Source organism: Ptychodera flava, chromosome 19, assembly GCF_041260155.1.
Source record: "Ptychodera flava strain L36383 chromosome 19, AS_Pfla_20210202, whole genome shotgun sequence".
Taxonomy (NCBI): domain Eukaryota; kingdom Metazoa; phylum Hemichordata; class Enteropneusta; family Ptychoderidae; genus Ptychodera; species Ptychodera flava.
In genome coordinates, this window is record NC_091946.1 from 17,611,689 (window position 1) to 17,625,671 (window position 13,983).

Sequence of the window (13,983 nt, forward strand, 5' to 3'; positions counted from 1 at the left end):
TGGTTTTAATTTTCAGTTTTTATTCCTGAAATTCAATCATATTGAAGCGTTTCTGAACAACTTGGTCCAACATAATCAGGAAAGAAAGATTAAAATACAATTATATGTACACACATCTGTTGACTCTGCAAGTTTGACTGAAAACTGTTTCAACAATGCCTTTTGTTTGCTTTTTTTAAAAACACTGTTTTCAGTACCAACAACATATTGTACCGTTCATCAATAGCACAATTGGTCCTCTGTATTTGAAGGAAAATTAACATACACTTGTGCAGTATTTGTACTTGTGCTGTAGTTTTGTTACCTTAATTTTACTTTTGCCTTGGATAATAGAAATTCCCCTCTAAGGCTACTTTTGGAAAGAACTGTAACACCCACTAGGTAGCAATGGGAACAGAAAGCTGGTCAGGGTTCAAAGGTGAAAGGTTAACAAGTCTGCTTTCAAGTTATGCAAATCAGATTGAAATCATGATTTTGAAAAAAAATCTTGGAAAATGCTCAAAGATTCCATCTTGTCAATATATGCTGTATATTAACCACTCTACTCATCAAGATATTTCAAAAACTGACAAGAAAGTGTCATATGAAGTCACAGAATCTGATCTTTCACTTGAACAGATCAAATTATTTAAGGTACGTTCATTATTAAAAATACTCTCAAAATTTTCAAATAAGACCTAAATTGACATACCAGGGTTCATGTATTTAAAGTCACTGAAAAATTCCAGAACATTCCAGGACACTGTTCTAAAGTATTCCATGGAATTTTTACAGTGTCTAAGAGTAAAATTTACTTTTTTCCATGTATGGGAAATGAGTGAAACTGTTCATGATATGACATCTGCAGTCAATGCACCTCACAGTTTTGACTAATTTTTCCCAAAACTTTCCTGTATCATACATTTTTCCACATTCATAAGGAAAGGTTGGAAAAATTTCTCTGTATTCCTGGAATGTACAAATGTTGCACATGATCCATGCAGTCCTAAATATGAAGCAACATAAGGCATATCTTTGACACATTTTTAATTTTGTTTGATCAATTTCTGAAATTTCTGACGTACTACCATTGATCAGGACATAAATCCACATACTATTCAAGTTCCATCAACAAAAGTAATGTTTTCACTTCATCATCACAAGGATCATTCTTATCTTTTGTTTCAGAAATTATCAATAATCAAAGATTATCAACATATCATTCAGATAACAGCGTATTTCGGACCTAATTTGTGTAAATCTACAACTACTGGCTTTTTGCTACAGACACTGATTTTACTGTGTATGGATGGACACACACGAAACGAGAATGACAGGGTTAAATATTAATATATTGCACAATCCCTGTTAAAGGTAAAGTAAATCACATGATACAGGTACTCAAAGAAAAGAAAAAACGATGCGGTTTGGATTGAAAGATACACTGCTGGTACGACGCTTCACCAGTGACCTATGACCTTCACTGTGCTTGCCATCTGATCGCTATTAAACAGTCAATGCAATGCTGAACAAAATCAAATGTTTGGTCATTGTCAACTCTAAGTTTCTAAAATATTACGAATGTTATAATTGGTTCATGTACAAAAAGTGAAAATGAAAAAAATGTGAAATGAAAACAAAGCTTGAAGTTGGCCTGGATTAATTTACCAAATTACCATAAGTGTAAGAGTTCCTGAGTAGACGGATACACAGGAAAGTCAAAGTTTCGAATAAAACTTGTGTAAGAACATTTGAAAGTAGGCAGTCTCGGAAATAACCATTCTTATAATTTGTATGTCAGACTTTCGCTTATAATCCTATTTTGTAACAACCCTTGACTTGATTGTGATGAAATTTTTTAATATTAAGGTAGAATGAGTGTCGAGGACAAATATTCTCAGACTTTTACAATACATTTTTGGTCTACAACTTGTAGAGGGCTCATTTTGAAGCTCATGGAGTGAATAAAACTTACATCAGCTTATTTTTATGAACATTGAAAGTTTAAATTTTCCCCATAGGGTTAGCACAGAAATGGCGGCCATTTTGAATTTCAAATGTCCGTAAATATTTGGTAATTTGTTTCTCCAGTACCAGATTTGTACCATGACCCCTTAGTTTCATTCTTGATTCCAAAAGCGAATAGCTTAAAGGTCTCTTGCTGAAAATTTGACAATATTTTTGTCTTTCACTTTCGAGGCACCTACAATCTCAATGCTTGTGATTTCATTCCTGTTAATTAAGCTAGACTACTTTACTCTCTTTGGAGTGACGTCTCAAAGAATCCGAGATACAAAAAGACTGGCTTATGTTTGGAGAAATAAAAACTAATGAACAGTGGTATGATACTAAAGTAACTGAAAGCTTGAATTTGATAACTCAAGTAATGGTTGAAGCATTTCACTGCTATTGTACTGAAAAGGAACAGAGACGGAAAGTGCTGGAAACTGCCTTCTTTTCCAAAATTGCTTAAAATAAAACATCAACCATGCATGTTGAAGTTCAGTCTTTGAGCAAATTGATCAAAACACGATATGGCTAATCTCAAAATTTCAAACTTTTGTGACAAGAGAACAAACATTGTGGTCTAGAATTTTTCTTTTTAAATGATGAGTATATACTCATTATGCAATAAATATGTTTTAAAAGTTGTTGCTTGATATTCAAAAACTTTTTTGTCATGATTATTTTTTTGTCATTATAGGTGCTAACAATTTTGCCCTAAATCCTTCAACATTTTTGAACATTTGTTTCAATTTCACAGCTTGACTTTTGAGCTCAAGAACATCGGGACAGGGGGCAGTATGCAAAAGCAAAAATATGTCACCAGTACACTGGCAAGAAAAGTTTGTACGAAACAAGGAAAGATGGTATATCAGGTTATGAAATCTCATTTGAAACATAGAAAAACAAGAAAAAAAGGTTTATAGAAAATTTCTGTTCTCAAAATAACTCCCAATTTAAAGCTTTGGATGTTGAGCACCATCACAAGATGGAATCATCTTACAGTAAATTCCTGGAGTTCAGACTCTAACCCTTTCAACTCTGACCTCCTGGTGAACTCTGAACTGGGTTCAAAGGGTCAAATAGACTCTCTACTAGGGTGGGCTAGAAAAATGACAACTGATACAAAATTTCAAATTTGTGATACAGTGAAAGGATACGAGATAGTGACTGTTTGGAAAAAAAAAAACGACCGTAATCTGAAAATGTCAAAAAGATAATTGTTAACATGCGTCAGTTGAAATTCAGTAATCAATAAAAAGTATGCTTATGGAATGCTACAATATTGTATTTCAATAATTGAACTGTCTTAAACTGTTAAATAACACTACTGGCTTTGCCAGTGTACACAAAATCAGGACCAATCCCTTGACTGAATAAATCTAAAGTGTTCTTTCTGCTGTTGTTAATCCTGATTTACACATTCACTGTTTTCAAGATGTGTTCTACTGTCATTTTGAACATTACAAAATATTTTCCTTTACATTATCTTTTACTTTGCTGTTAATTTCCCTGCAGAAGTTCCAGTCAATGAATATATCTTTTTCGAAATAAAAATATTCCTAATGCTTTTCTGGTTAAGTTTTCAACTTCATTATTTTTAAAATGGACACTTTGTCTACCTCTTTTTTTTCATGATATCCAACTTCTGCTTTCCATAAAACATGGGAGTTTCAAGCAAGCGTACTTAAAACAATAAAAAAATCAAATTTAGCATTTTGCACTTTCCTGATTCACGGCAACCCTGATTATTTTACTACTAAAATTGCTGAATTCTATCAAAATAACATGTTCTCAGAACTCATATAGCAAAACTACATCTATTGCTAAACATACATCAGCAACTATTAGAAAAATATACTTCTACAAGCAAGTCTGCCATTGGCATGGTTATGACCTTTGACCCTACATTAAGATTTAATCTTCAAAACATAATTTTATGCAAATTATTAAAACTATACGAAAAACTGTGAAAATAGTTATATCAATTTTAAAAATTGCACACAAAAAATACTTTTGAACACTGTAATACTTGTCAATTATTTTCTAGGTACAACAATTTTTTTCTTACCTAGAAATATTTTGAAACCCTTTTTCCTCAATGTTAGAAATTGATTTTTTCTTTTAGAAATTATTTCAAATTGAAAATAGTTGGGCAGTATTCTGGAAGACTTGCAATTGAAATGAAAGTTAATTGAAAAGAATTCTCTGAAAACAAAATCAAAATCACACAGTTGCGGATATTTCTCAGCCAAGACACATAGCTAGGGTCTATGGTTTTGATGCTATAGCTATTGAAATCAATAAATTTACATAGCACAATGGTTTAATGTACAGAGAAAGATAAATTCACAGTGATGTATATTAGAAAGCAACGGTTCTCAAAAATATCTCAGCTCTAACTCACTTCTCTCTATGGGATATCCATATAGTCTGATCAATGATTGGGTTGGACCATTGTAGAGATAGGGTGAAACCATTCTTTGGAATGTACCATACTGATTTTCGGAATGCTAATGCTGAAAAAATGTTGTAAACCACACTCTGTTCTGATACGCAAGTGATATTCTAGGTTGGTGATATAATGCACAGATGGTATCAACCTATTATTTATAGCTTGCATGGTACCCATTAGTAAGATATACATTCACCATGGAAACAAGCCTTTACTCATAAAACAATATGAATTGCATAATGGCAAACTGGTTCATCTAACACTACAGGTTATTTAAAACTAAGGAAATTATTGTCACGACAGAGTGTATGCAAAATTTACAAGGAAATTTAGAATGTCTTGTTTACCTTGATCAGCCTGCCAACTGATTTTTATAAATCCAATCATTTTCCATTGGGTTGTTTGATCTATGGAGAACCATAGACAGTTTCTCTGCTGTCTATCGGAGAGATAATTGTTACAGGAGCAATATCAAGTGACTCAGAATAAATATATTCTGAATAGAAGATGCCCGTTTTAACTCAGCCTGAACTTTACACTGCTATTACATCAGTTTTGCACGATGAAATCCCTTACATCATCACAAAAAATCTTCCAAATTTAGAATAATTTGAATGATCAAGCCTCAATTACAGGTGCTTTTCAACAAGATTCACTGGCCCATAGGTGAGGTAAATGAGTTTTGCATCAGATTCTGTAGTCATTCACAGAAGAGGAAAAGAAATTAAACCAAATATTGAATCACTGTGAAGCCATAGGCCATCTATATTGCACAATCCAAAATATATACAGAATATTTTTTTTGTAATTTCAGAGGGTTTCACACAACCTTAATTCACAATTATAAGAATGGATTAAATCTCACATCAGATGTATATTCACAAAACAAAATTATTTTGAATAATTCCAGAATTACTTGATCTGGTAAGTCTGAGTCATTGGCAGTGAGCAGATCACGCACACACAAAAAAGGAAAATTTGATGAGACTAAATTTCTATGTACAAAGTGTAAATACATATAAAATAAACCCTGCAACATCAGGAATACGCAATAAAGTTTGTTACAAGAGAAATATTAGAAGCTTTGCTAAAGAATAAATAGCTGGCCTGCAGAGGAAAGGACGGCAAGGTATAATTTTTTAGTAAACAGCAATTTTTCTGCTTTTCATGATTTGACCTAAAGTGTCTGTTCAGAATATTAACTGACCATAGTCATTTATATCATATCACACACTGGATAATTAGACAAGAAAACTGGAATTCAAAAGTGGAAAGTTGATTCCTACACAAGTCAAATTTTTGTTCTGATTTTGACATAATTGTACCTTCTCAAAAATCAAACATCCATTCTTTCTGAGATACACACAGATGCTATCCCAGGAATTTTGACAACATACATGTATGTAACAATAGATTCGGAATGAATTTGGACCCTTTCAATTCTTCATTAAAATCAGACAGAATCGGGAATGAAATGATGTTTGGAATGAAAAATAAAATCGACTTTCATGAGAATTCTGTGTTTGGAATCCTGGCATTGTCTACATGCAGACAGATTACATGAAACAACCTGACATCACTGCACCGTCGACACACGCTGTCTTTCAGAACAATTAGCATAGCCGTCGGTTTGATATTAAATTATATACATCCTATTTATGAAACTTTGCTCTGACTGGGACTAAGTAACCTTCCTACAGTATCAACAATGCTTTAATGATATAATTTATCCGGTATAAGTTACTTCCACAATGCATCTCCATGTCTCTTTTCCTTCAAAAACCAAAAGTGTGACCGTTATGTTTCTGTAAAAGTGTCAATAGCTCTATTGCACAATCTTAATATACACCTTTCTCTATATTTTATTTACAATGCTTACTGTGTCAAAAACGATGTCAAAAAATTTTGACATCCCAAACACAATGAAGTTTCAACACATTTTATCTCCCATCAGAATCAATTAAAAATGTTCATATTTCTCAGGGTTTTTTTTCTGCAGACTTGCTCAGAATAGGACAAGTATAGCTTGGGTGCACAGACTTTTATGAACTGTGATAGTGTGCAGAAGTTCACACTTTTCCTGCATATGTATGCTACGACAATGAAACTCTACTCTCTGGGCTGAAGATACTCCATATTAGTTGGCACTGTACACTGAGACCACTGACAAAATTGATAGAAAATCTGTCTTTGCAATATGACCACTGACCCTACCGGTACTTCTCCTGGCCTTTGGTGCATTAGCATTGACAGGAAATGGTCTTGTGACCTTTGACTGCTGTACCTAGTGTACCTGTGGATTTTCCTGCCATGATTATGAAGTGTGTGGGCAAATACTGTATTGACTGCAGGAATATGCACCGCGTGATATGGAATGAAAATTCTGTAAAGACTGCACTCTATGGTAATGTAACAACAGGGCTACCTCTTTATGAAATATCTCAAGCTTTGAAGCAGTCTTGAGCTTTGATTCACGATTAAATTCACAAAGAAACTTTTGCACCGGCTAGCTAGTACACTTCAAGCCTCACAGTGTGCCTGACATTTCATATACAGTATATGACACGTGTATTTGTTTGCTACAGGTCAATATCATTACTCCAGTGTAATTTGTCTGGAAAGTTGGTCAAGTTGGCGTTAAATTTTTTTTCCAAGTATTTCACTTTTTTTATAAGAGCGGTCATAAGATTATTTACAAGTTGAAAGTTATGCCATTGCCACTGCCCTGGCTGCCCATCGACGCACTTGACCTTGACGCCCGTTTAGCCAATGATTCAAGGTAACTTGCAGGAACCCATCCTTGCTCTTTGTTGGAGATTTGCCGGACAAACCACCAGCCGTCCTTGCCAACTTTCATGACTTCCACGATGTCGCCTTCTTTCATGGACAACTCGGTGTCCTCTATCTTGTTGTACTCTGCCAGGACGATGTACTGGTTCATTTTAATAAGCTGCAAGATGAACAGTCACAAACAAAATTAGAATAACTATCAATTTTACATGAACAAGTATTTTTTTTTCATGTTAACTGTTTGTTGGAGTAGGCATGAATGAGTCATTGTAAGAAAGTATGGGTATGTGTGTACAAATTGTGTACACTCCATTGAAACTGACATTTCTGTAAATAATCTGTACATGACAATACAGCTTTTTCTAAAATTCACACTACCCTAAATAGCTTTTGTCTCATGCTAGGGGGCAAACTACATAATATTAAAATGCATTGTGGGTAAAAAATTGACTTCTCATCACAGCAAGAGTTTAACCAGCGTTGGAAACTACCGCCCGTCCTCCCGTCCGAGACGGGTAACTTTCAGTCGGACGGGAGGACAATTATACTTCCACGTCCATGTGTCGGGCTCTCGATAGTAGCCATACTATACGGCATACCCAGTAATCTCATCGATCAGCTGCTTCTAGATGTTGTGTAAATAAACGAAATGTAGTATACCAATACGTCCGACTTCGACGCGCTTTTGCTACTAAAACTGTGCAACTGTGTGACGCCGGAATGCAATGCAAAGGAGACATGTGAACATGGGTAAACAGGAAGTGGATCTCACACTAAGCGAGATTTGCGTGATATCAGCCAGTGCACATGCGTCCTCAGGGACGATATAAAGGAAAATGAGGGCAACTCCACACATCGGCTCTACCAAGATTGTTTAGTATTACAATATGGTGAATAAAAGGATCATTGCATTTATTTTGTGTGGAATACATGGCGAGACACCGGTGAATCGATAGTGCTTTGACCCTAGTCATGTGATCTGGGTCCCCGGTAAACCGGTTTGTTGATTTAGTGATTCGTCTTAACGGTGTTTCGGAACCAAAAATGGGGTTCCTTCATCAGTCGCTCTCTTGTTTTCAGTGTTTTGTATCCCCTCCGCTTGGTTGTGTAATGAAGTCATCTTCGTCCTCGAGGAGGAGAAGCCAGATTCGTTAATGAGAGAGTTAGCCACTAGACTGACTCTATAGTGAGCGACCGGTGTGTGGTGTCATATTATAATTGACATGACCCAGCATCGACCGGAGTTTCTGGACGCTTGTAAGGATTTTTGTTTTAGGGCATATTTGAGCGTTGTTAGTGCTCGTTATGTTAACAGTAAATGTTTTACTAATCTGTCAACGATTTTGTTTTAGGTATTTAAATCGATTATCCGAACTTTTAGTATTGTGTCAATTTTTCGTGGACTTTGTAAATAGATTTCGGGTCGATATTGGTGCCTGCTTTCCGATGTTGGAAAAGCATATTGTGAAGGGCTGTTTCGAGATATAAATCTTGTTTCTCTGTGTTTAGCCATTCCCAGGGTTCATGGTTTCGTTAACAATATTTGCTGTAAACGGCCTTTGAAATCGGTTTGGTCTGAGGAGAGTATTGGTTTATTTAATTCATGCCGCCAACTTTGATTACTAATATGGCAGCTCTCTCAGATTTTGATTTTTTCTCAGTAAGCTCAGCTGCAGTAAGCTCTACTCCAGTCCCTGTCCTCGGGGACATCCGGACAGGGACTGGACTCTGATTATGAATCAGACTTTTCTGATCTCCTGGAAAGTGATGTTGGTAGTGACACTGACATGATGTAATCTGTGCTTGACTCATGTCAGCACGATTTCATCAAGGAGACCATGCACAGATCCATGATGAAATGTCCAGTACTTGGTTTTCAACACAATGTATCAGAGTGTTATCAGCATTGTTATTGTAGAAATTTTGTATTCAAGTCCGGATTAGAATTCATTTCAAACAGTGGAATTCAGAACAGTTTGTTTGTAAGATCACAGTTAATACTCATGTTGAAAATAAAGTTGTTTACAGTTTGAAGTACATAATGGTTTTGTGTTTTTTGAATGAATGGATTTGTCAAAAATTCAGGACAGGCAACTTTCTGGCAGGACAGGCAAGTTTTGAAAGTTACCAGTCCTGATGTCTGGCAAAAATTTTGGCCAGTTTCCAGCACTGGTTTAACCCTTTCATGACCATAGTTTGACCCAATTCCATTGTTTTTTATGGTAAAGTTGGACCTGTACACAGGGAACTGGGGGTGAAAGGGTTAAGATATTGATCTCCTAAGCACTTTTTACTCAAATGTAACCACTGTCATGGCAGACAGTTCCATTTGTTTGTGAAACTATTGAAACTCTTTCATCTTTTCATCCTTTTAAGGCATTTCTGGTATTAATTCCTGTAGAACCTAAAACTTTACCATTGCTTCTGTAATCTTATGTATTTGACCACCAGAGATTTTTATGGTTTACTTAGGTGGCAAAATCGTATTTAAGGTACCATGAATTCAATGCATCTCCAATTTTCAATGATAGATCTGTGATTTTGGAACACTGTAAATTCTATCAGGGCTCTCTGGTAATGTTAACAGTATTCCCTTCAGAATGTAAGCAGAATGATATCAGAGGATAACAGAACTGAGTCTACAGGTACTGGTGTTCCTACACATTTTCCCTATCTTTCTAAATGCTAGACTACCACTGCTGTTTACAGTTTTCTGCAGGAAAGTGACAGAGGGATAAAACAAGTCGTGTACAACTAAAACTGCAATGACATGGAATCATCTTACCCTTCCAGCACTGTTCCTATCACCCACACTATACTCCTCATCAGTGAACTCATCTGTCGACCATCCCTCGTTATCACTGTCTGGTCCAACAGCGCCCTCTATGGGAGGTAGTGGTGAGGAGTTTGCATTGGCCCTATCCATGGATGGGCTTCTGCTGTGTCTGCGTACAACATTACCATTTCCATTGGGTCCCACACTCTCAGATTTTGATACTGTTAACCTTTGAAGTCAAAAGAAGATTTTAAAATGCATCAATTTTCTTATTAAAATGTGGATAAAACTATCCTAATATATGTAAATTAAGCAGAATTTTATAAATTACACAGATAAAGGGACATCTAAGAATTTTTCTTTCTTTTTCTGGTTTTCTTCAAGCTGTGCATAAATATTAACCCTTTGAGTGCTGTAATTTTTTCCTGCCAAAATTTAAGTGCAACATTTTACAAATTTTTATGAATTTTTCTGTAATTTTTATGATAATTTTGGACCAAATGGACATTTTATTTCATTCGCTAGTTTTTTTTCAAAATTTTGGCAAAAATCTGGGAAAAAATTGGCTTGGGTTTATTTTATAAAGGGGACAAAAATATACTTTGGAGCTCAAAGGGTTAATTTGGAAAACTAGCAGCATATTTGGTTCGACATTCGACATTGAAGAAAGTTAAAGCACATGACATCTTAATAAAGAGGTACAACTCAGAATTTCTTTGACTTGGAAGTTGAATTGTATCTACTGTAAGGAGCAGTTATAGCCATTCAAAATCTGCCAATGGCCAGCCCTAATGAAGTATCAGTGACGTATGACCTGTGACCTGTGACACACATTTACCTTGGATTGGGTGAGCCTGGCGGTCTACTGGTATTTGCATTTTGCATGTTCTGCATCACTTGGTCTGTGGAGGATTTTCTCCTCGTTGCTGAAACAGAAGTAAAGGAAACATCATAATTATGATCCACTGATTTTTTTTTCAGGCTCAAAGGGATAGTATATAAGTCAGCATGGTGAAAAGATCAAACAAACAATCTACTATGCCACAATTGACAAATCGTAATTGGGCAAATCACGAGGTATTGCATGGATGATAACCATTGGATGACAAGTACGGTACAGCAGATCACTTCACATTGCTGTGAATGGAGCAATCAACGTTTTTGATATTGCTGTCTTTTAGGTGGTTGATCCACCACTGCAGCTCCTTGCCACTGAGGTTCTGATTGTCATGATTAGTATCTATGAACACCTGTCAGTCTATTCATTTGAATGACGTCATTGTCAATGTATGCTAATGTCTTGGTCTTGAATGTTGGTCTTGAATAAATCAGTTCAGTTGAATAGCATCTCTGAGTCAGTGTGGTCGATTCTTACATGGTGTCAGGAGTGGGATTGCCAAAATGGAACAGCTTACACCACCAGGTAGTTTGAGTTTCCAAGGAAATGTTTCGGAGAATTGGAGAAGGTTTAAACAACATTTTGAAATCTATCTGGTTGCGAGTGGTATTAGTGCCAAAGATGACAAGGTACAGGCCATGACGTTTCTCCATGTGGCAGGCCCCGAAGCAGTTGAAGTATATAACACATTTCACTGGGACTCTGAAGGTGACAACGTAAAACTTGACAAGGTAATGGGCGAGTTTGAGAAATATTGTAATCCACGCAAGAATATAACCTACGAGAGGCACGTTTTCAATATGAGAAATCAAGGTCCATCAGAACCTATTGACATGTATGTAACAGACCTGAAACTGAAAGCAAAATCGTGCGAATTTGGACAACTTACTGACTCTCTAATTCGGACCGAATAGTTTTTGGAATCCAAATGATCAAGTCCGAGCTCGTTTGTTAAGAGATACCAATTTAACTTTAGAAAAAACTGTTGACATTTGTCGTGCTGCAGAAGCTAGTGAAACGCAGATTAAGAATTTGACTGAGACTCACGATGACAGGGTGGTAAATGCGCTATCAAGTAAAGATCCAACCCAAAGTACACACAATACGTTTGATAATATTAATAAGCCCAGCCGAGGTAAAATTCCAGCAAGAAATAATCCACCTGTTGTACAATGTAGAAACTGCGGTTGGAGACACGAGCGAATGCAATGCCCTGCCTATGGCCAAATTTGTCATAAATGTGGGAAGAAAAACCATTTTGCGAGAGTATGTCGTTCTCCGTGGTCTAAACAAAAGATACACGTAATTAATGAAACTGATAAAGAAAGCGATGATGACGAAGAGCAACTTATCATAGATTCTTTGAACTCTAACAGTTCTAACGAGAATAAAGAATGGAAGATAAATGTCATAGCAAATGACCGAAATATTGCATTCAAACTTGACACCGGAGCACAATGTAATGTAATCCGGAAAAAGTTATATGATAAAATCTCGGCAGAACCATTAAAACGTTCAAAAGCTAGACTTGTAACTTATTCAGGTGACAAAATAAAAGTACTTGGGAAAAGTAAAATGACAATATGTTATAAGAATCGCTATCATGTGGCCGAATTTCATGTAGTTAATGCTAATGTTGCGCCAGTTTTAGGAATACAAACGTGTTTGGAAATGAATCTTATTAAGAGATTGTATGAAGTGACAACAGATAAAGATGGTAAAACTTTGATTGACCCAGTAGATATCCTTGATGAATATCCGGATGTATTTGAAGGATTGGGATGCGTGACAGGAGAATATCACATTAAATTGACCCGTCAGTGTCTCCGGTCGTGCATCCGCCTCGGAAAATTCCATTTGCCCTTCGAGACAAAGTGAAAAATGAGTTAAAGAGAATGGAAGAAATGGGAGTTATTACAAAGGTAACAGAACCGACAGACTGGGTGAATTCAATGGTTGTTGTTCAGAAAGGTGAAAAGGTCAGAATATGTATCGATCCAAGGGATTTAAATAAAGCTGTTAAAAGAGAACATTATCCAATGAAAACTGTCGAGGAAGTGGCGGGAAAACTAGCAGGTGCTAAATTATTCAGCGTTTTGGATGCAGGTAATGCCTTCTGGCAAGTAAAAGTCGACGACGAAAGTTCAAAATTGCTAACATTTAACACGCCATTTGGTCGGTATCGATTTTTGAGACTTCCCTTTGGAATTTCATCTGCTCCAGAAGTTTTTCAGCGAATTGTTTCACAAACGTACGAAGGCCTTGATGGTGTAGATTCTATAATGGATGACGTCATGATATGGAGTTCAGATGATAAAAAGCAACACGCATCGAAAATACGTAGTGTGATGGAAAGAACGCGTGAAAGAAATTTAAAGTTAAATAGGCAAAATCGCTCTATCACAAGTGAAATATGTTGGACACAAATTTGGACCGGATGGACTTAGACCAGATGAAGAGAAAGTAAAAGCTATCAATGATATAGAGATTCCCAAAAATACTCAACAATTACAAAGATTTATGGGTATGGTGAACTATTTGTCCAAATTTATTCCAAACCTATCTACCATTAATCAGCCACTGAGAGAATTGATTCAAAATGATGTTGCTTGGCATTGGGAAGAAAAACATGACCGCTGTTTTAACGAATTAAAATCGGTCATTACCAAAGCACCAGTATTGAATTACTATGACCTTAATAAACCGGTAACCGTGTCTGTTGATGCATCATCGGTGGGTTTAGGAGCTTGTTTAATGCAAGAAAATCAGCCAGTTGCTTATGCTTCTCGTACTCTGAATAAATCTGAACGGAATTACGCACAGATAGAAAAAGAAATGTTGGCTATTGTCTTTGGATGTACAAAATTTCATCAGTACATATACGGTAGAAATAACGTTTGCATAGAAACGGACCATAAACCACTAGAAAGCTTGTACAAAAAGCCTATAGCGGCTGCACCACCACGTATTCAACGAATGATGCTAAAAATTCAAAGATATGACTTAAATGTTGAATATAAACCAGGTAAACAGCTGCATATTGCAGACACTCTGAGTCGATCACCAATTAAGATTGCATTT

The 13,983-nt window shown here is 36.0% G+C and overlaps 1 protein-coding gene across 17 annotated transcripts in view; it reads right to left on the bottom strand.

The window, feature by feature from the left end:
* The window catches only part of LOC139118760 (guanine nucleotide exchange factor DBS-like), an 82,977-nt gene continuing 68,994 nt past the window's right edge, over positions 1-13,983 (bottom strand). For all 17 annotated transcript variants that reach the window (XM_070682207.1, XM_070682205.1, XM_070682200.1 and 14 more), the window contains 3 exons: positions 10,843-10,930; positions 10,014-10,233; positions 1-7,388 (listed from right to left, as the gene is read on the bottom strand). In XM_070682207.1, the coding sequence (XP_070538308.1) occupies positions 7,131-7,388; positions 10,014-10,233; positions 10,843-10,930 (566 nt within the window). In that variant the 3' untranslated portion in view covers positions 1-7,130. The remainder of the gene's footprint in view (positions 7,389-10,013; positions 10,234-10,842; positions 10,931-13,983) is intronic.